The sequence below is a fragment of the Ranitomeya imitator genome, chromosome 3 (assembly GCF_032444005.1).
Source record: "Ranitomeya imitator isolate aRanImi1 chromosome 3, aRanImi1.pri, whole genome shotgun sequence".
Classification (NCBI taxonomy): Eukaryota; Metazoa; Chordata; class Amphibia; order Anura; family Dendrobatidae; genus Ranitomeya; species Ranitomeya imitator.
In genome coordinates this window covers 11,400,969-11,424,829 of record NC_091284.1, presented here as the reverse complement: position 1 = coordinate 11,424,829, position 23,861 = coordinate 11,400,969, and the positions used below count along the sequence as shown (strand labels likewise).

At 47.4% G+C, this 23,861-nt stretch overlaps 1 protein-coding gene and 1 long non-coding RNA gene across 6 annotated transcripts in view; one reads left to right on the top strand and one right to left on the bottom strand.

Annotated features, from left to right (window-relative positions):
* Nucleotides 1-23,861, bottom strand: part of STXBP5L (syntaxin binding protein 5L) — a 398,760-nt gene that overhangs the window by 333,174 nt on the left and 41,725 nt on the right. For all 5 annotated transcript variants that reach the window (XM_069760483.1, XM_069760479.1, XM_069760480.1 and 2 more), the window contains exon 2: nucleotides 18,512-18,609. In XM_069760483.1, the coding sequence (XP_069616584.1) occupies nucleotides 18,512-18,609 (98 nt within the window). The remainder of the gene's footprint in view (nucleotides 1-18,511; nucleotides 18,610-23,861) is intronic.
* LOC138671889 (uncharacterized) lies at nucleotides 11,704-12,464 on the top strand. Its single transcript, XR_011319471.1, has 3 exons — nucleotides 11,704-11,936; nucleotides 12,020-12,194; nucleotides 12,278-12,464. It is a non-coding gene; the product is annotated as an uncharacterized lncRNA (long non-coding RNA).

Below are 23,861 nucleotides of genomic sequence, written 5' to 3'. Positions count from 1 at the left end.
GTTTTCTATAGGTTTACATGGTGCTGTACAACGCATGGAAAACTGCTGCAAATCCGCAGCGTCCAATCCGCAGCGTGTGCACAGAGCCTTATATACAAGACGCCGTCCTGATGAAGCGGCCCAACGTCTGTCAGGTGTAAACTTTCCATTACACAGGAAATCAGCATCCTGAAACTAGAAACGGCGTATAATGGGGGAGCAGCGGGCAGTGAGGGGCGGCCGGGGGTCCTGGTCTAATGTCTATGCCTCCATGAGAGAGACCCCTAATGATAAGCGGATGAGTGATAGGCCACAGTCTGGGGAACACGTTATCAGGAGATATCTCTGAAATACTCTGTGCTGCCGATGAGACCCAGGTTCTTCCACTGTGTAACTCTCCAACTGTGAATTACACTTCTCTCCTGAAATCCTCTGTGCTGCGGCGGTCCCTGCCCCGTCCAATATGTGATTCATTAAGTCCATCATATTAGACATCCAAGATTATGGATGGTGGTGATGGCGAACTCAGTCGAGGGGTTCAAGAGAGGCCTGGATGTCTTCCTGGAGCAGAACAATATTGTATCATACAATTATTAGGTTCTGTAGAAGGACGTAGATCTGGGGATTTATTATGATGGAATATAGGCTGAACTGGATGGACAAATGGCTTTTTTCGGCCTTACTAACTATGTTACTATGTTACTATGTTACTATGTGTTACATACATGGATGTAGATGTGAACTAGCAAACAAAGAAAGGAGTATTCACAGCAGAAATATATCAGTTGTTTTATTAGGTAGAAAATATACGTCGAAAAACATAGAGATAAAATCGGAATGAGGAAGAACCAAACTCCCTGGTGACAAATAACATCACACAGCAAAGACAGTGCAATAATGCAGCGATATCATCCTCCCGGGGACGGACAGAGGCCACGTGGTGACGGCTGAGCAAGAAGCTGCCGATTATATCATCATGGCAGCCACAATGGACACGGACAGCACAGACTGCAGCCTTCCCCACGGCAGGGGGCACACACCCCGCGCACCCTCGTACTCCATGCACTGGCTCCTTGGGGGGATCAGCCGTCACCACGTGGCCTCTGTCCGTCCCCTGGAGGATGATATCGCTGCATTATTGCACTGTCTTTGCTGTGTGATGTTATTTGTCACCAGGGAGTTTGGTTCTTCCTCATTCCCATTTTATCTCTATTTTTCTACGTATATTTTCTACTCAATAAAATAACTGATATATTTCTACCATAAATCCTTCTTTCTTATGTGTGTCAGTCAATGATCTCTCCCAGGATCGCACACTCCTGACATCCTCTGTGCTGCTGGCCACCACGCTCTCCCAGTCTGTGCTCTTCTGTAGCAATGTCGTCAGCATCGTCATCTCCATCAGTAAGATTCCCAGGGGAAGCAAAGACATCTGCTCCCTCAGGTCCTGGGAGACGTGAGCCGATGAGACTGTAACAGGGGACCTGTGTGCGGCCGCTGTATGTATGTGTGATGTGTGTGATTGCAGGCCGCTGTATGTATGTGTGATGTGTGATCTGTATGACTGCAGGCCGCTGTATGTATGTGTGATGTGTGATCTGTATGACTGCAGGCCGCTGTATGTATGTGTGATGTGTGATCTGTATGACTGCAGGCTGTTGTATGTATGTGTGATGTGTGATCTGTATGACTGCAGGTCCCTGTATGTATGTGTGATGTGTGATCTGTATGATTACAGGCCCCTGTATGTATGTGTGATGTGTGATCTGTATGACTGCAGGCCGCTGTATGTATGTGTGATGTGTGATCTGTATGACTGCAGGCCGCTGTATGTATGTGTGATGTGTGATTTGTATGACTGCAGGCCCCTGTATGTATGTGTGATGTGTGATCTGTATGACTGCAGGTCCCTGTATGTATGTGTGATTTGTATTATTGCAGGCTGCTGTATGTATGTGTGATGTGTGATCTGTATGACTGCAGGCTGTTGTATGTATGTGTGATGTGTGATCTGTATGACTGCAGGCCGCTGTATGTATGTGTGATGTGTGATCTGTATGACTGCAGGCTGTTGTATGTATGTGTGATGTGTGATCTGTATGACTGCAGGCCGCTGTATGTATGTGTGATGTGTGATCTGTATGACTGCAGGCTGCTGTATGTATGTGTGATGTGTGATCTGTATGACTGCAGGCTGCTGTATGTATGTGTGATGTGTGATCTGTATGATTACAGGCCCCTGTATGTATGTGTGATGTGTGATCTATATGACTGCAGGCCGCTGTATGTATGTGTGATGTGTATGACTGCAGGCCCTGTATGTACATGTGATGTGTTATCTGTATGACTGCAGGCCCCTGTATGTATGTGTGATGTGTGATCTGTATGACTGCAGGCCGTTGTATGTATGTGTGATGTGTGATTTGTATTATTGCAGGCCCCTGTATGTATGTGTGATGTGTGATCTGTATGACTGCAGGCTGTTGTATGTATGTGTGATGTGTGATCTGTATGACTGCAGGTCCCTGTATGTATGTGTGATGTGTGATCTGTATGACTGCAGGCCCCTGTATGTGTGATCTGTATGACTGCAGGCCGCTGTATGTATGTGTGATGTGTGATCTGTATGACTGCAGGCCGTTGTATGTATGTGTGATGTGTGATTTGTATTATTGCAGGCCCCTGTATGTATGTGTGATGTGTGATCTGTATGACTGCAGGCTGTTGTATGTATGTGTGATGTGTGATCTGTATGACTGCAGGTCCCTGTATGTATGTGTGATGTGTGATCTGTATGACTGCAGGCCCCTGTATGTGTGATCTGTATGACTGCAGGCCGCTGTATGTATGTGTGATGTGTGATCTGTATGACTGCAGGCCGTTGTATGTATGTGTGATCTGTATGACTGCAGGCCGCTGTATGTATGTGTGATGTGTGATCTGTATGACTGCAGGCCGCTGTATGTATGTGTGACGTGTGATCTGTATGACTGCAGGCCGCTGTATGTATGTGTGATGTGTGATCTGTATGATTGCAGGCCCCTGTATGTGTGATGTGTGATCTGTATGACTGCAGGTCGCTGTATGTATGTGTGATGTGTGATCTGTATGACTGCAGGCCGCTGTATGTATGTGTGATGTGTGATCTGTATGGCTGCAGGCCGTTGTATGTATGTGTGATGTGTGATCTGTATGATTGCAGGCCGCTGTATGTATGTGTGATGTGTGATCTGTATGGCTGCAGGCCGTTGTATGTATGTGTGATGTGTGATCTGTATGATTACATGCCTCTGTATGTATGTGTGATCTGTATGATTGCAGGCCGCTGTATGTATGTGTGATGTGTGATCTGTATGACTGCAGGCCGCTGTATGTGTGTGTGATGTGTGTGATTGCAGGCCTCTGTATGTATGTGTGATCTGTATGACTGCAGGCCCCTGTATGTATGTGTGATGTGTGATCTGTATGACTGCAGGCCCCTGTATGTGTGATCTGTATGACTGCAGGCCGCTGTATGTATGTGTGATGTGTGATCTGTATGACTGCAGGCCGTTGTATGTATGTGTGATCTGTATGACTGCAGGCCGCTGTATGTATGTGTGATGTGTGATCTGTATGACTGCAGGCCGCTGTATGTATGTGTGACGTGTGATCTGTATGACTGCAGGCCGCTGTATGTATGTGTGATGTGTGATCTGTATGATTGCAGGCCCCTGTATGTGTGATGTGTGATCTGTATGACTGCAGGTCGCTGTATGTATGTGTGATGTGTGATCTGTATGACTGCAGGCCGCTGTATGTATGTGTGATGTGTGATCTGTATGGCTGCAGGCCGTTGTATGTATGTGTGATGTGTGATCTGTATGATTGCAGGCCGCTGTATGTATGTGTGATGTGTGATCTGTATGGCTGCAGGCCGTTGTATGTATGTGTGATGTGTGATCTGTATGATTACATGCCTCTGTATGTATGTGTGATCTGTATGATTGCAGGCCGCTGTATGTATGTGTGATGTGTGATCTGTATGACTGCAGGCCGCTGTATGTGTGTGTGATGTGTGTGATTGCAGGCCTCTGTATGTATGTGTGATCTGTATGACTGCAGGCCCCTGTATGTATGTGTGATGTGTGATGTGTATGACTGCAGGCCCCTGTATGTATGTGTGATGTGTATGATTACAGGCCTCTGTATGTATGTGTGATGTGTATGATTACAGGCCCCCGTATGTATGTGTGATGTGTGATTTGTATTATTGCAGGCTGCTGTATGTATGTGTGATGTGTGATCTGTATGACTGCAGGCCGCTGTATGTACGTGTGATGTGTGATCTGTATGATTGCAGGCCGCTGTATGTATGTGTGATGTGTATGATTACAGGCCCCCGTATGTATGTGTGATGTGTGATCTGTATGATTACAGGCCTCTGTATGTATGTGTGATGTGTATGATTACAGGCCCCCGTATGTATGTGTGATGTGTGATCTGTATGATTACAGGCCTCTGTATGTATGTGTGATGTGTATGATTACACACAGACAGGAGCAGTATACAGCACATATGTGGCCGTGCTCCGGCGTCAGGTGCTCAGAGGTGATACAAGAAGCAATCATTATGGTGGGATTAGGTGGAGGGAGCGGGATCTGCACTGCACCCAGAGCGTGACCTGACTACTAACAGAGCGGCTGCACTGCTCCATCCTGAGCACCGCAGACCCCTGGCTCCGTCCTACATGAGGGGTCACATACAGCTATAACTGCACAGCGGGGAATGCGGCTCACACACTGTAATAGACAAATATAGTCGTACACCACGGAGAGGGGGTCACAGCGGGGTCCACAGTCCTCCCAGGGGGTCACACACTGTAATAGACAAACATAGCCATACACCACGGAGAGGGGGTCACAGCGGGGTCCACAGTCCTCCCAGGGAGGTCACACACTGTAATAGACAAATATAGCCATACACCACGGAGTGGGGGTCACAGCGGGGTCCACAGTCCTCCCAGGGGGGTCACACACTGTAATAGACAAATATAGCCGTACACCACGGAGAGGGGGTCACAGCGGGGTCCACAGTCCTCCCAGGGGGTCACACACTGTAATAGACAAACATAGCCATACACCACGGAGAGGGGGTCACAGCGGGGTCCACAGTCCTCCCAGGGGGGTCACACACTGTAATAGACAAATATAGTCGTATACCATGGAGAGGGGGTCACAGCGGGGTCCACAGTCCTCCCAGGGGGTCACACACTGTAATAGACAAACATAGCCATACACCACGGAGAGGGGGTCACAGCGGGGTCCACAGTCCTCCCAGGGGGGTCACACACTGTAATAGACAAATATAGCCGTACACCACGGAGAGGGGGTCACAGCGGGGTCCACAGTCCTCCCAGGGGGGTCACACACTGTAATAGACAAATATAGCCGTACACCACGGAGAGGGGGTCACAGCGGGGTCCACATTCCTCCCAGGGGGGGTCACACACTGTAATGGACAAATATAGCCGTACACCACAGAGAGGGGGTCACAGCAGGGTCCACAGTCCTCCAAGGGGGTCACACACTGCAATAGACAAATATAGCCGTACACCACGGAGAGGGGGTCACAGCGGGGTCCACGGTCCTCCCAAGGGGGTCACACACTGTAATAGACAAATATAGCCGTACACCATGGAGAGGGGGTCACAGCGGGGTCCACAGTCCTCCCAGGGGGTCACACACTGTAATAGACAAACATAGCCATACACCACAGAGAGGGGGTCACAGCGGGGTCCACAGTCCTCCCAGGGGGGGTCACACACTGTAATAGACAAACATAGCCATACACCACGGAGAGGGGGTCACAGCAGGGTCCACAGTCCTCCAAGGGGGTCACACACTGTAATAGACAAATATAGCCGTACACCACGGAGAGGGGGTCACAGCGGGGTCCATAGGGGTCTCACTCAGGGGTCACACACTGTAATATAGAGCTATAGCTGCACAGCAGTGGAGTGCGGGTCACACCGGGGTCCGCAGTCCGCTCACGGTTGTGATCACCTTATCCTCGGTGGCCTCTTCTAATAGAAAGGCATTCTCTAGTGCAGACCCCTATAATACCGCAATACTGTGCGGCGTCACTGACTGCAGACAATGTGTGGAGCCCGCGGGTCGTCCATTAATGACAAACACAAAATATAGTCCCTTCTGAAGAACATTACAAATGGGAATCCGTTCCATTGCGAGGGGCAGAGACATCACTCGTTACAGGAGATATATGGCCTCATTATGACACATGAGCCCCTGAGTGTGGAGGAAAGACACAAAGAAAAGACAGTATCACACTACAGATCCCAATAATCCGGCCCCTGAGAGATCAGGATGGAGCGAGCACAGAAGATCCCCGAATATTTCATCTGGTTCTATTATCCATGGACAGTGACGCTCTACACATGAAGAGATTTAGTCTCACTGTGGAAATAATACGAGGGGTGGGCACAGCAGTGAAGAATACTGTACGGTGTCAGTGTAGGCATACTACTGGGTACCGTGCGGTGTCAGTGTTGGCACAGTACTGGGTACTGTGCGGTGTCAGTGTGTGCATAGCAGTGAATACTTTAAGGTGTCAGTGTGGGCACAGTACTGGGCACCGTGTGGTGTCAGTGTGGGCGCAGCAGTGGGTACTGTGTGGTGTCAGTGTGGGCGCAGCAGTGTGTACTATGCGGTGTCAGTGTGGGCGCAGCAGTGGGTACTGTGCGGTGTCAGTGTGGGTGCAGCAGTGGGTACTGTGTGGTGTCAGTGTGGGCGCAGCAGTGGGTACTGTGCGGTGTCAGTGTGGGTGCAGCAGTGGGTACTGTGTGGTGTCAGTGTGGGCGCAGCAGTGGGTACTGTGCGGTGTCAGTGTGGGTGCAGCAGTGGGTACTGTGTGGTGTCAGTGTGGGCGCAGCAGTGAATACTTTAAGGTGTCAGTGTGGGCACAGTACTGGGCACAGTACTGGGCACCGTGGGTGCAGCAGTGGGTACTTTGCGGTCTCAGTGTGGGTGCAGCAGTGGGTACTTTGCGGTCTCAGTGTGGGCGCAGCAGTGGGTACTGTGCGGTGTCAGTGTGGGCGCAGCAGTGGGTACTGTGCGGTGTCAGTGTGGGCACAGCAGTGGGTACTGTGCGGTGTCAGTGTGGGCGCAGCAGTGGGTACTGTGCGGTGTCAGTGTGGGCACAGCAGTGGGTATTGTGCGGTGTCAGTGTGGGCGCAGCAGTGGGTACTGTGCGGTGTCAGTGTGGGCACAGCAGTGGGTACTGTGCGGTGTCAGTGTGGGCGCAGCAGTGGGTACTGTGGGGTGTCAGTGTGGGCGCAGCAGTGGGTACTGTGTGGTGTCAGTGTGGGCGCAGCAGTGGGTACTTTGCGGTCTCAGTGTGGGCGCAGCAGTGGGTACTGTGCGGTGTCAGTGTGGACGTAGCAGTGGGTACTGTGCGGTGTCAGTGTGGGTGCAGCAGTGGGTACTGTGCGGTGTCAGTGTGGGCACAGCAGTGGGTATTGTGCGGTGTCAGTGTGGGCACAGCAGTGGGTACTGTGCGGTGTCAGTGTGGGCGCAGCAGTGGGTACTGTGCGGTGTCAGTGTGGGCGCAGCAGTGGGTACTGTGCGGTGTCAGTGTGGGTGCGGTCTGCTGTAGTCAGGATAAAAAAAATTTAAAAGAAATATGTAGCATCAAACTTGGACGTACTAGAACCAGATGTGCCACAACAACCATTTCCAAATACATTACTGAATTGCCCTCGCCAGGAAAGTTCCCTGACCTTGAAGTCCATGTCCTTGAAAACAGAAAACCTGAGCAAAACACAGTGAAAGTTAATTAAACTTCTATGTACAAGGAACAAATGGTGACACCTGAAGATCTATTACCATGAAGAGAAGGGTTGATACAGTATCAGTAGGACAGGAGTGCAAACCACTCCGATCAATTTCCAAAACCAAAAAGGGGGGGAGGGGGAACCGAGTACCGGTTAAATGGTAAATATAAAGGAAAGGACAGAAATGTTAAGGTAGCCTTTACTAAAACAAGTATCAGGGCAAATGGTGGCACAAAGGTGAACACACAGTGAAGTTACATAGTAAACAGCACAGATTTGGCAAAAACATATTTCGCATAGACAAGTAGCTTAAAAACATATAAACATGCTATTGGCCACCATGGGGACAAATATATTGTGAAAATGTAAATAGGATGAGGAGCATGCATCATTATACATGCAGAAGCAAAAAGTGGGAAAGCGTAAAGTGCATAAGCTCAATATACAGTGGGTACGGAAAGTATTCAGACCCCTTTACATTTTTCACTCTTTGTTTATTTGCAACCATTTGGTAAATTCAGAAGACTCTGGATGCGGGCACAGGACATTGGAAGAAGGCAGAAGACTCTGGATGCGGGCACAGGACACTGGAAGAAGGCAAAAGACTCTGGATGCGGGCACAGGACATTGGATGAAGGCCGAAGACTCTTGATGCGGGCACAGGACATTGGATGAAGGCAGAAGACTCTGGATGCTGGCACAGGACATTGGAAGGAGGCAGAAGACTCTTGATGCGGGCACAGGACATTGGATGAAGGCAGAAGACTCTTGATGCTGGCACAGGACATTGGATGAAAGAAGAAGACTCTGGATGCGGCCACAGGACATTGGAAGAAGACTCTGGATGCGGGCACAGGACATTGGATGAATGCAGAAGACTCTGGATGAGGGCACAGGACATTGGATGAAGGAAGAAGACTCTGGATGCGGCCACAGGACATTGGAAGAAGACTCTGGATGCGGGCACAGGACATTGGATGAATGCGGAAGACTCTGGATGAGGGCACAGGACATTGGAAGAAGGCAGAAGAATCTGGATGAGGGCACAGGACATTGGAAGAAGGCAGAAGAATCTGGATGAGGGCACAGGACATTGGATGAAGGCAGAAGGCTCTGGATGCGGGCACTGGACATTGGAAGAAGGAAGAAGACTCTGGATGAGGCCACAGGACATTGGATGAAGGCAGAAGACTCTGGATGCGGGAACAGGACATTGGATGAAGGCAGAAGGCTCTGGATGCGGGCACTGGACATTGGAAGAAGGAAGAAGACTCTGGATGAGGCCACAGGACATTGGAAGAAGGAAGAAGACTCTGGATGCGGGCACAGGACATTGGATGAAGGCAGAAGACTCTGGATGTGGGCACAGGACATTAGAAGAAGGCAGAAGACTCTGGATGTGGGCACAGGACATTAGAAGGCAGAAGACTCTGGATGCGGGCACTGGACATTGGAAGAAGGAAGAAGACTCTGGATGAGGGCACAGGACATTGGATGAAGGCAGAAGACTCTGGATGCGGCCACATGACACTGGATGAAGGCAGAAGACTCTGGATGCGGGCACAGGACATTAGAAGAAGGCAGAAAACTCTGGTTGCGGGCACAGGACACTGGATGAAGGCAGAAGACTCTGGATGCGGGCACAGGACATTGCATGAAGGCAGAAGACTCTAGATGCAGGCACAGGACATTGGATGAAGGCAGAAGACTCTGGATGCGGGCACAGGATATTGGAATAAGGCAGAAGATTCTGGATGAGGGCACAGGACATTGGATGAAGGCAGAAGACTATGGATGAGGGCACAGGACATTGGTTGAAGGCAGAAGACTCTGGATGCGGGCACAGGACATTGGAAGAAGGAAGAAGACTCTGGATGCGGGCACAGGACATTGGATGAAGGCAGAAGACTCTGGATGCGAGCACAGGACATTGGAAGAAGGCAGAAGACTCTGCATGTGGGCACAGGACATTGGATGAAGGCAGAAGACTCTAGATGTGGGCACAGGACATTGGAAGAAAGCAGAAGGCTCTGGATGCGGGCACAGGACATTGGAAGAAGGCAGAAGACTATGGATGAGGGCACAGGACATTGGTTGAAGGCAGAAGACTCTGGATGCGGGCACAGGACATTGGAAGAAGGAAAAAGACTCTGCATGTGGGCACAGGACATTGGATGAAGGCAGAAGACTCTGGATGTGGGCATAGGACATTGGAAGAAGGCAGAAGGCTCTGGATGAGGGCACAGAACATTGGATGAAGGCAGAAGACTCTGGATGCGGCCACATGACACTGGATGAAGGCAGAAGACTCTGGATGCGGGCACAGGACATTAGAAGAAGGCAGAAGACTCTGGTTACGGGCACAGGACACTGGATGAAGGCAGAAGACTCTGGATGCGACCACATGACACTGGATGAAGGCAGAAGACTCTGGATGCGGGCACAGGACATTGCATGAAGGCAGAAGACTCTAGATGCAGGCACAGGACATTGGATGAAGGCAGAAGACTCTGGATGCGGGCACAGGACATTGGAAGAAGGCAGAAGATTCTGGATGAGGGCACAGGACATTGGATGAAGGCAGAAGACTATGGATGAGGGCACAGGACATTGGTTGAAGGCAGAAGACTCTGGATGCGGGCACAGGACATTGGAAGAAGACTCTGCATGTGGGCACAGGACATTGGATGAAGGCAGAAGACTCTGGATGTGGGCACAGGACATTGGAAGAAGGCAGAAGGCTCTGGATGCGGGCACAGGACATTGGAAGAAGGCAGAATAATATGGATGAGGGCACAGGACATTGGTTGAAGGCAGAAAACTCTGGATGCGGGCACAGGACATTGGAAGAAGGAAGAAGACTCTGGATGCGAGCACAGGACATTGGATGAAGGCAGAAGACTCTGGATGCGAGCACAGGACATTGGAAGAAGGCAGAAGGCTCTGGATGCGGGCACAGGACATTGGAAGAAGGCAGAAGACTCTAGATGCAGGCACAGGAAATTGGATGAAGGCAGAAGACTCTGGATGCGGGCACAGGATATTGGAAGAAGGCAGAAGACTCTGGATGCGGGCACAGGACATTGGAAAAAGGCAGAAGACTCTGGATGTAAGTATAGAAGCTTTGAAAAGGTCTGCCTGTCTCTCACTGCATTCTGTACTCTGTACTTGTTTTTTTTTCCTGTTGCTTCTAGACTGTGTCCTGCTACCATCCCGGTGACGCTGTCTTGGTCCCAGTGCCGCCGTCTTGGTGCCAGTGCCGCCGTCTTGGTCCCAGTGCCGCCGTCTTGGTCCCAGTGCCGCCGTCTTGGTCCCAGTGCCGCCGTCTTGGTCCCAGTGCCGCCGTCTTGGTCCCAGTGCCGCCGTTTTGGTCCCAGTGCCGCCGTCTTGGTCCCAGTGGTGCCGTTTATATCTAAGTATAGAAGATGTGAAAATGTCTTTCTGTCTTTGCACTCTGTACTCCGTGCAGATTTTTTATTACATTCCTTGTAGATTAGGTGCTGCTGTCTTAGTCCTAGTCCCGCCGTCTTGGTTCCAGTGCCACCGTCTTGGTCTCAGTGCCGCCGTTTTGGTCCCAGTGGTGCCGTCTATACGTAAGTATAGAAGATGTAAAAATGTCTTTCTGTCTTTGCACTCTGTACTCCGTACGGATTTTTTTTTCATTCCTTGTAGATTAGGTGATGCTCTCTTGGTCCCAGTGCTGCTGTTTTGGTCTCGTTGCTGCTGTCCCGGTGCTGTTCTTCAGTCCATTGTGGTGCCTGCCTGCTGTGTGCTTGGACTACTCCCTGTAATGTAAGTATTGGCGTCCATGTTTTTTTTTTTTTTTGCTAAATTGTGTTTTACTTTTAACAAGTTACATTTGTCTTTTTTTTCTTTCCAGTGCTTCACTTGACTGCTGCCTGCTCAACATGTCCTCCACTGACGGTTCCGAAAGTGTCCATGACACTGATTGTGTAATCACATTTGATTTACTGATTGGTATGTACTGACTGTCAATACTATACATGTGTTAAATCATGTATTTTCTTTATAGGTACCTGACACTGCAGAAGAGCAGGAGCAGTCAAGTGGAAATGATTCTTCCCAGGGTCGTCGGCGTCAAGTTGCTGCGGAGGAAAGACGGGGTGTAAGTATCCTTTATCAGAGTTGTTATTGAATTTGTTTTCATTTTTATTAACAAATTTGTTTTTTTTGTTTTTCATCTACAAGTTCCACAACGCGACATATATAATGACAGACTGATTTAAGATGTGCAAGACCGAGCGTTGTGGGACCTCCGTGATCCGAATCATTCCGACTCTGATCCGACGACTCTGGGAAGAAGTGGCCAGATCGCTGATGGATCATCGGGACCATGTAACACCAAAAGTCAGAAAGGATTTTGGTAAGTATAGCTATTTTGTCCGCCTCTGTTTTTCTGTAAATTTGGCTGTCTTTTAACAAATTTTTTTTCTTCCCCTTTCACAGAGAAGAGAGTAAAAGTTCATTGGCATTCGATGAAGGATTGCTTCAATAAGAACATGAGAGAGGAGATTCGGGTTTGAAGTGGTGCTAGCGCGAAAACTAGGAAAATACAAATATCATAAAGAGCTTTCTTTTCTGAAGCCAGCGCTTGCTCAGCGAACTTGAGTATCTTTTGTGTTGTCTTTCACTATTATTTAATTTTTTCTTTTTTATAATAATCTTTTTTTATTCAATTTCCACACAGAACCTGGAGCAGCACTGCAGAACCTCGATCTTCTTCTGTTGGAGCGGCCCCTCATCGACCAGCCAATGAACCGGAACCATCCCAATCATCCACCAGCGATGCAGCAGCCAGGCAGGCATCACAGGCTGGGGAACAGGAAGCCGGTCCTTCTGGTTTTGCCCTCTGCAACTACTTTACTTGGGTCTGCTGGGCAGAGGGCTTGGGAGACGTCAGTCATGCCCGAGTTTATTCACTTAAGCTTGGTCTTCCAGGCTGGGATGAAGGCGGTTGTGGATAAGATGGAGAGTGGGTTCACTCATGTGAACGCACTCTTCCAAGAAGTCCACAAATGCCTTGACCGCCTGGAAGGCGACCTTAATAGACCGGCACAACATTATATTTCCACTACAGAACAGGGCGTGATGGAAAAACTTAGTCCTGATCTCCAGCTGTTTGTGATGAAGGCCTGTCAGGATGCTTATACCGAGGCCATGCAGAGGTCCCGATATCCGCAGCAGGCACAAAGTTCATCCCTACAGGCCAACAAGCTCCAGGACAGCAGCTGTGGCAGAATCCACCTGCACTGACTCGACAAGGGACTTATCTACCACCACCGCTGGACATTACAACATTGCCAAGAATACCCAGCTTCACCATGCAGCTGAGTGCAGCAGCCCAGCCATTCACATCCCCCACCACACAGCAGAGTGCAGCAGCCCAGCCATCCACCTCCACCAGCTCACAGCCGAGTGCAGCAGCCCAGCCATCCTGTTCCACCATCATGCCGAGTGCAGTAACCCCACACTTCTCCTACACCAACGCAGCAGCAGGGAAAAAAGCAGCAAAAACTAAGCTCCGGAGGAGAAAAACCAGGAAAAAAATATTACATGCACCCCCTCAACACTCACCTCCTAATGTGTCTGTGCTTTCTAGTCTGTCCACACCTTCACTTCGTTCTTTCCCTTCCAATGTTTCAATCCCTTCCAACTTGTTTTACACTCCTAATGTGTCCTCTTCTCCCAATGTATCTGACCCAATCCTCCAATTGTCTTACACTTCCCCTGTAACAACTTCCCCAACCACTCCTAACCTACCATCACAGCCTGACACCCCCGGTCCACTATGTTACTCCCTCCCACAGACCCCAAAAGTAATTCATCATGTTTCCTTTTTTAAAAATAAAAATTGTACATTTTTTATTTCTGTTAGTAAAAATTGTTTTGATTCACAATGTCGGTCTCATTGTGTTTTCTTTATCTCTTTATTTAACCATGTGTGTATTGTTGAGTGAAGTATGAATGGGAGCATCAGTTAAGGTGTTTATTATGTAAGTTAGATTCAAGGTGTTAATATTAGAGTCAGAAAACATTAGAGGTACATAACATTACAAGTACCTAACATTACAGGTACAATTTATTTACAGGTTAAACCATTTCATCTTGCCATGACACACGTCCACTATGAGAAACAAAATAGGCTGCAAATTTATCCCTCATTTGGGCAACTTCGACTGTAGTCCTCAGAGGGTGATGTTGGTAATCCTGCAATGTGGTATTAACAGTTTCCTCAAGTTCAAAGTGGGGTTGCTCTTTTGACAGGATGTAGTTATGCAGGACAACACATGCTTTCACAACCTCATCAATTGTCTCTATTTTTAGATTTCTGGCTGTGCCAAAAATGCGCCATTTAGATGCCAGCAAACCAAAGGCACACTCCACAGTTCTTCATGCCTTTGTCAGTCAGTAGTTGAAAATCCTTTTTTTGTGACTCAAGTCCCAACTTGAGTAGGGTGTTAGGAAGTTGCTAGACATTTGAAAGGCCTCATCCCCAAAAATAACAAACGGCATTGGCGGTCCTTCACTGTTAGGAAGAGGTTGATGAGGGGAAAACTAAAATCATTCCCATACAATCGTTGTCCCATGTCCGAGTTTTTGAAAGTCTGTGAGTTATTTCCTTGTCCAAATGATCCAACGTCAACAAATCAACATTCAACATCTGCAATTGCCATCAGAACAATGGAAAAGTATTTTTTATAACTGAAATACTCAGATCCACTTCCTGCAGGTTTCAGAATCCGAATATGTTTGCCGTCCACAGCCCCCACACAGTTAGGAAAATTACGCACTTAATTGAATTTAGCTGCATTTTTCATCCAGAGTTCAGCTGTGGATTGGGGGAGGAAGTCGGCATGCAGAACATCACACAATGAACAGCAGGTGTCTCCAACAATCCCAGAAAGGGTGGACAATCTAATTCGAAACTGAAAATGTAGAGATTTTAAGGTCTTTCAGGTAGCCAGGAATCTGCGGAACAGACAAAGGAACAAATAAATCTGTACGTGGCTTTTCTAACAATAACAGTACTGACAGGTGTTTGTTGTTCAAAATTATGTACCTTATGGTCACCAACAGATGTTCCTCAGGAGGAATTGCAGTATGTAGTTGGGTGTCCTGCCTGCTGATGTATCCTCGGAAACATTGCAGCAAATCAGCGGAGCTCTGTTGCGACATCCTGGTGTACTCCAAAAACTTTGCCGGGTTTTCACGAAGCTCTGTGTACAATAGTAGGCTCCATGGCTCTGTCGGAGTTCAAAAATGGGGTGTTGCCAAAAGCGACGATGATGTCTTCTCCGTTATTCTCTCCTCCTTTCTTCCTTACAAGCCACAGCGAAAGCAAAGGCCAATTTCAAAGATAAATCCAGTTTCATACTGAAGCTCTCCACTCTCTCCGTCTTGCAGAAGCAGCATCCAGCATCCAAAGGAGCGAATTTCTGCTGTGCAGTGTCTCTATATATAGAAAGCCCATAAGCCAAGCCCATTGGGAAATACTGTACCAATGCGCAGACACAACGCAAATGCTTTAAAAAATGCATGCAATCGCAGCCTTTTTTACATCATGCGTAACAGCATGCAAATAAAAAACACTGCGTACACATTCGTTTGCATGCGCTGCGGACACATACGCAAATGTGAACTTAGCCTAAGTCACATGCTGTCCATTTCCTAGTGATCCTCCTTGAGATAGTTCTACTCCTTCACTAGAGATCAGCTGTGTGTAATTAAACTGATAGGACTTGTTTTGGGAAGGCGCACTCCTGTCTATATAAGGCCTCACAGCTCACAGTGCATGTCAGACCAAATGAGAATCATGAGGCCAAAGAGCTCAGAGACAGAATTGTGGCAAGACACAGATATGGCCAAGGTTACACCACAATTTCTGCAGTACTCAAGGTTCCTAAGAGCACAGTGGCCTCCATAATCCTTAATGGAAGAAGTTTGGGCCACCAGAAGTCTTCCTAGACCTGGACGTCCAGCAAAACTGAGCAATCGTGGGAGAAGAGCCTTGGTGAGAGAGATAAAGAAGAACTCTAAGATCACTGTGGCTGAGCTTCAAAGATGCAGTAGGGAGAGGGGAGAAAGTTCCACAAAGTCACCCATCACTGCAGCCTCCACCAGTCGGGCATTTATGGCAGAGTGGCCCGACGGAAGCCTCTCCTGAGTGCAAGACATATGAAAGCCGCATAGAGTTTGCTAAAAAAAAACACATGAAGCCCAGACTATGAGAAATAAGATTCTCTGGTCTGATGAGATGAAGATAGACCTTTATGGTGATAATTCTAAGCGGTATGTGTGGAGAAAACCAGGCACTGCTCATCACCTGCCCAATACAATCCCCACAGTGAAGCATGTTGGTGGCAGCATCATGCTATGGGGGTGGTTTTCAGCTGCAGGGACAGGATGACTGGTTGCCATTGAAGGAAACATGAATGTGGCCAAGTAACATAGTAACATAGTAACATAGTAAGGCCGAAAAAAGACATTTGTCCATCCAGTTCAGCCTATATTCCATCATAATAAATCCCCAGATCTACGTCCTTCTACAGAACCTAATAATTGTATGATACAATATTGTTCTGCTCCAGGAAGACATCCAGGCCTCTCTTGAACCCCTCGACTGAGTTCGCCATCACCACCTCCTCAGGCAAGCAATTCCAGATTCTCACTGCCCTAACAGTAAAGAATCCTCTTCTATGTTGGTGGAAAAACCTTCTCTCCTCCAGACGCAAAGAATGCCCCCTTGTGCCCGTCACCTTCCTTGGTATAAACAGATCCTCAGCGATCCACAGAGATATCCTGGATGAAAACCTCTTCCAGCGTGCTCTGGACCTCAGACTTGGCCGAAGGTTCACCTTCCAATAAGACAATGACCCTAAGCACACAGCTAAAATAACAAAGGAGCGGCTTCAGACCAACTCTGTGACCATTGCTGACCAACCCAGCCAGAGCCTTGACCTAAACCCAATGCAGCATCTCTGGAGAGACCTGAAAATGGCGTCCACCAACGTTCACCATCCAACCTGACAGAACTGGAGAGGATCTGCAAGGAAGAATGGCCGAGGATCCCCAAATCCAGGGGTGAAAAACTTGTTGCATCATTCCCAAGAAGACTCATGGCTGCAGTAGCTCAAAAGGGGCTTCTACCCAATACTGAGCAAAGAGGCTGAAGACTTATGGCCATGTGATATTTCAGTTTTTCTTTTTTTAATAAATTTGCAAAAATTACTAAATTTCAGGGTTTTTTTCAGTCAAGATGGGGTGCAGAGTGAACATTAATGAGAAAAAAATGAACTTTATTGAATTTACCAAATGGCTACGGTGAAACAAAGAGTGAAAAATGTAAAGGGGTCTGTATACTTTCCGTACCAACTGTATAGAGATGTATGCTATACATACTTCTGCCCAGATGATTAAATAGTAGTGTGGCACATGGGTGTATGACGCATGGTTAAAATAGCTCATGGCAGGGTAGTACATACCAGAGGAGGTGGTGTGCTGATGGAGATGCGTGGTGCCGGACCCTGAAGCGCATTTCGGACCAAGAAGACCTTAGTACCCCTACGCAAAATATATGTTTGTGCCAAATCTGTGCTGTTTACCATGTATCTGCACTGTGTGTTCACCTTTGTGCATCCATTTGCCCTGATACTTGTTTTAGTAAAGGCTACCTTGACATTTCTTTGTCCCTCTACTTTATATTTACCATTTAACCGGTTCTCAGTTCCCCTCCCCCCTTTTCGGTTTTGTCAATTGATCGGAGTGGTTTGCACTCCTGTCCTACTGACACTGTATCAACCCATCTCTTCATGGTAATAGATCTTCAGGTGTCACCATTTGTTCCTTGTACATAGAAGTTTAATTAACTTTCACTGTGTTTTGCTCAGGTTTTCTGTTTTGAAGGACATGGACTTCAAGGTCAGGGAACTTTCCTGGCGACGGCAGTTCGGTAAAGTATTTGGAAATGGTGGTTGTGGCACATCTGGTTCTAGTACGTCCCAGTTTGATGCTACATGTATTTCTTTTACACATTTGTTACACAGGAGAAGAAGGCTCTGATGGAATAGAGCATAAACAATATAGCAGTCAGGTTAGGACTGCACAGCTTGGCTTGGAGCGTAGACTCGGGGCCTGAACTCTTCTTCTGAGTCCATTCATTGCTCTCCTCGCTCTCGGGGATGGTCGGACAGTTCTGCCTTGTTTTTACAATGATTGGTGCGGACTCAGATCACAGACCCCTACAGATCAAAACCAACTGTGGCTACAACATATCAAAAATGTTTTTGAAAAATGCTAATATTTCCTTTTTGCAGGAGTTTTTCGACAGTTTTAATGTGAATCATGGACCTGCTCAGTGAAGTCGGTGACTAATGACGAGCAGCATATAGGGGGATCATGGAGAAAACAGCTGACTGCAGCGATAGGAGCCATATAGTTATCGTCATGTGGCGCAGGGCACACCAGGGAATTGCCATGGTGGGACATACAAGCCATGATGTGCCCCTAGACTGTTCATCCATATCCAGAGGGTGAAGGGGCCACAAATCGGTCCAATTTTGGGTCATCAGCAATACAGGACCCCCCGATCACAGAAGTGACAGTGCACACGAAGCCTTGTGCCATCATCCTGTGTAGTAGAAGCCCTTACCTGCACATGGGACGCACCAGGTAAAAGGATACATGCGCACTCCTCCGCTCCGGGTCCCGATCGCCAGAATCTTCTGCACCGGGTCAAATGCTAAAGCCGTGGGCTGATATGGAAAGCCGTGCCGCACAGTCTGCAAGACAGGACAAGAGCGTTCATGTAGCGGGTGAGACGCGGCCTCGGAAGGTACAGATCATGGTGTAAGTTCACACAGGGCGTTTTTGCTGCGTTGTTTTATGCTAATATTCAGCTGCTTTTTACAGTACCAGCAAAGCCTATGAGATTTCAGAAATCTCGTGCACACACATTGGTTGTTTGTGTGATCAGTATTTTGTGCTTTGCTGCGTTTTTTGGACATAGAGCATGTCACTGCTTTCAGCGTTTTTGCTGCGTTTTTTCACTCATTGACTTGAATGGGTGTTGAAAAAAAGGCAGAAAAGCAGGTATTTTTATTTGCTGCGTTTTTGCTGCTGAAAATCCAAGGACATTACCATGGACAAAGAGAAAAAAAAATGCACCAAAAAAACGCACAAAAGAAACACAGCAAAAACACAACAAATACGCACTAAAAAAAACGCCCCAAAAACGCACCTAAACCTGTGATTCTGACGCAGCTTCTTTCCTGCTGAGAAGATCAGATTTTGCTGCAGAAAAAAAGAAGCAGCAAAAACGCCCTGTGTGAACTTACCCTAATACCACATCGAAACAAAATCCCCCGACACCTGCACCATACAGTCACCTCCTGGTACGCCATGTGACCGCTGCGCCAATCATCCTTCACAGCACCAATCCCAGTATACATAAGCATGTGACCGCTGCAACAATCATCCTTCATAGCACCAATCCCAGTATACATAAGCATGTGACCGCTGCAACAATCATCCTTCATAACAGTGATCCCAGTATACATAAGCATGTGACCGCTGCGCCAATCATCTTTCATAGCAGCGATCCCAGTATACATAAGCATGTGACCGCTGCGCCAATCATCCTGCATAGCAGCGATCCCAGTATACATAAGCATATGACCGCTGCAACAATCATCCTTCATAGCAGCGATCCCAGAACATATAAGCATATGACCGCTGCGCCAATCATCCTTCATAGCAGCGATCCCAGAACATATAAGCATGTGACCGCTGCGCCAATCATCCTGCATAGCAGCGATCCCAGTATACATAAGCATATGACCGCTGCAACAATCATCCTTCATAGCAGCGATCCCAGAACATATAAGCATATGACCGCTGCGCCAATCATCCTTCATAGCAGCGATCCCAGAACATATAAGCATGTGACCGCTGCGCCAATCATTCTCCACAGCAGCGATCCCAGTACATATAAGCATGTGACCGCTGCGCCAATCAACGTTCACAGAAGCGATCCCAGTACATACAGTATAAGCATGCGACCGCTCCACACAGTGTGGGTCAGACCCAGTGTGTAGCGATATCAGTGTGTATATGAGCCGATGTGTAACTGACAAACCAGGGACAGATGCAGACAAAATAACTGGACCTATTGTTCACCCGAAGAACCATACCAGGACCATCATATTATGACTCATGGACACCATAGAAGGAAGCCCCTCACTGAGGACCCCTCCATGTGTTCAGATGTATAATACAGGAGGTAACTCAGGATCAGTAATGTATGTACACAGTGACTGCACCAGCAGAATAGTGAGTGCAGCTCTGGGGTATAATACAGGATGTAACTCAGGATCAGTAATGTAATGTATGTACATAGTGACTGCACCAGCAGAATAGTGAGTGCTGCTCTGGGGTATAATACAGGATGTAACTCAGGATCAGTAATGTAATGTATGTACACAGTGACTGCACCAGCAGAATAGTGAGTGCAGCTCTGGGGTATAATACAGGATGTAACTCAGGATCAGTAATGTATGTACACAGTGACTGCACCAGCAGAATAGTGAGTGCAGCTCTGGAGTATAATACAGGATGTAACTCAGGATCAGTAATGTATGTACACAGTGACTGCACCAGCAGAATAGTGAGTGCAGCTCTGGAGTATAATACAGGATGTAACGCAGGATCAGTAATGTATGTACACAGTGACTGCACCAGCAGAATAGTGAGTGCAGCTCTGGAGTATAATACAGGATGTAACTCAGGATCAGTAATGTATGTACACAGTGACTGCACCAGCAGAATAGTGAGTGCAGCTCTGGAGTATAATACAGGATGTAACGCAGGATCAGTAATGTATGTACACAGTGACTGCACCAGCAGAATAGTGAGTGCAGCTCTGGGGTATAATTCAGGATGTAACTTAGGATCAGTAATGTAATGTATGTACACAGTGACTGCACCAGCAGAATAGTGAGTGCAGCTCTGGAGTATAATACAGGATGTAACTCGGGATCAGTAATGTATGTACACAGTGACTGCACCAGCAGAATAGTGAGTGCAGCTCTGGAGTATAATACAGGATGTAACGCAGGATCAGTAATGTATGTACACAGTGACTGCACCAGCAGAATAGTGAGTGCAGCTCTGGGGTATAATACAGGATGTAACTCAGGATCAGTAATGTAATGTATGTACACAGTGACTGCACCAGCAGAATAGTGAGTGCAGCTCTGGGGTATAATACAGGATGTAACTTAGGATCAGTAATGTAATGTATGTACACAGTGACTGCACCAGCAGAATAGTGAGTGCAGCTCTGGGGTATAATACAGGATGTAACTCAGGATCAGTAATGTATGTACATAGTGACTGCACCAGCAGAATAGTGAGTGCTGCTCTGGGGTATAATACAGGATGTAACTCAGGATCAGTAATGTAATGTATGTACACAGTGACTGCACCAGCAGAATAGTGAGTGCAGCTCTGGGGTATAATACAGGATGTAACTCAGGATCAGTAATGTATGTACATAGTGACTGCACCAGCAGAATAGTGAGTGCTGCTCTGGGGTATAATACAGGATGTAACTCAGGATCAGTAATGTAATGTATGTACACAGTGACTGTACCATCAGAATAGTGAGTGCAGCTCTGGGGTATAATACAGGATGTAACTCAGGATCAGTAATGTATGTACACAGTGACTGCACCAGCAGAATAGTGAGTGCAGCTCTGGATGTAACTCAGGATCAGTCCAGTGAGTGGCTAGACAATTTATAACACGTAATAATCTGTTTTTCCAGTGCAGTCAGGATGAGAGGAGCGGCCATGACCATAAATACATCCAGACATTAATAATCCATTTACTGCCACTTAAAAGGAATGATTTGCACTTAAATAACTAAAAAACTGAAAAGTGGAATAGGCACAGAAATGCTACGTCCTGATTTATGTGCAGCTGAATTAATTCCTTATTGATTTATTACAATGATTATGATGAATATTTCTCAATAATGGCCGCACAGCGCTCATACACAGGACACATGGCTAAAAGGTGAAGACACTTGACATTCGTCACGTCTGGAGATGTTAGTGAATGCACAGGATGTATTCGCACCTCTCGGTGTCTCTCATTGCTGTCGTTGCTATTACAAGACTGTTACCAGCACAGCTCACCAGGGCTCAATCAATATCTCACCGGAGTGATGCCACTCTGCCCCATCAGCCCTTCTCATGGGGTGCAGTCCTCCCGTAAGGCGGGTGCACTGTCACCCCTCATTGCAGGCTCTGCCACACCAGCCATTGGCCAGAATCAAGCAATCATGTATCCCATCTGTTTAACCCTAGAATTGCTGTGGTGAAGAGAATCCACTGCATCATCAGAAGATCGAGTCACCGGGTTTCCCAGTGACATTTTGGGGGATCCTATGTACATTGCCATGAAGCCTAGAGAGGCGCCAGGGCTGTCGGTGTATGGAGGCTGCTTTTATGGCACGCCAGGTATTATAATAGCGCCACAAATAATTATGTATTGGAATATTGGAAGAATATTATGCAACCCCAATTCCCAAGAAGTAAGGCCACTGTGTAAAACGAAAAGAAAACCAGAATGCAATGATTTGGAAATATCTTATGTCCACACTTTATCACTCACATCACACGTTGGACATTTATCTGTCTCATTTGCAAAAATTATCTTATTTAGAAATTGATGACAGCGTCAAATCTCACAATAGTTGGGACACCAACAAAACGCTGGAAAAGCAAATGGTGTAAAGAAAAACAGGAGAGGGTCAACGTCCAACTAAGTCACATGACTGTGTATAAGGAGCATGTGAGAGAGGCAGAGTCTCTCCGGAGTAAAGATGGTCGGAGGTCACCAATCCGAGAACAGCTGAGGATAAAAACTATGGAACAACTTCAGAGAAGTGTTCCTCAATGTAAAATAGCAAAGACTGAATATCCCCATCTATATCAGAAATATTATCAGAGGAGTCAGGGATTCCGGAGAAATCAACGCGCACAAGGTACAAGGCCTCAGTATTGGAGGCTCAGGATCTCCGGGCCCTCAGGCCACACTGCATTATATATGAAAATCACTGCATGGGAGAAGGAATAATCCAGAAAGCATTGTATGTGATCACAGGTAGCCGTACCATCCACAAATACAAGTGACCACTCCATGCTGTAAGGAAGAGGCCAAATAACAGCAAAATCCAGAAACACTGCTGTCTTTTCTGAGACAAAGCTCATTATAATGGAAGGAAGCAAAATGGCAAACTGTTCTGGGTTTTGTGTCCTGCAGACTTAGGAGGAGAGGGACCATCCAGCTTGTTATGGAGGAGAGAGACCATCTGGTTCCTAATCGAGGCGATGGACCATGCAGCTTGTTATGGGGAAAGAGGCCATCCTGCTTGTTATCAAGGAGAGGACCAACTAGCTTGTTATGAGGAGAGGGACCATGCATCTTGTTATCGAGAAGGACCATCTAGCTTGTTATTGAGGAGAGGGACCGTGCAGCTTGTTATGGGGAAAGAGGCCATCCTGCTTGTTATCAAGGAGAGGACCAACTAGCTTGTTATGAGAGGGACCATGCATCTTGTTATCGAGGAGAAGGACCATCTAGCTTGTTATTGAGGAGAGGGACCGTGCAGCTTATTATCAATGAGAGGGTCCATCTAGCTTGTTATGGAAGAGAGGGATCATCTAGAAGAGTCTAAGGGATGAACCAGTTGCCTGCAGGCCGGACCTTTCACCAATAGAAAACATTTTACGCATTATAAAACAAAACATCCATCAAAGACCCCGAACTGAGGAGCAGTGAGAATCCGACATCAAACAAGAAGGGGACAATGTTCCTCTCCCAAAACTCCAACCATTGCCTCCTCACCTCTTGAGTTTTACAGACAGTTGTAAGTTAAAGAGGGGACACTTCACAATGGTGGACATGGCTGGGGCACAATGATGGAAGCGGCCAGGGCATGATGGCGGATGCGACCTGGGCGAGTACG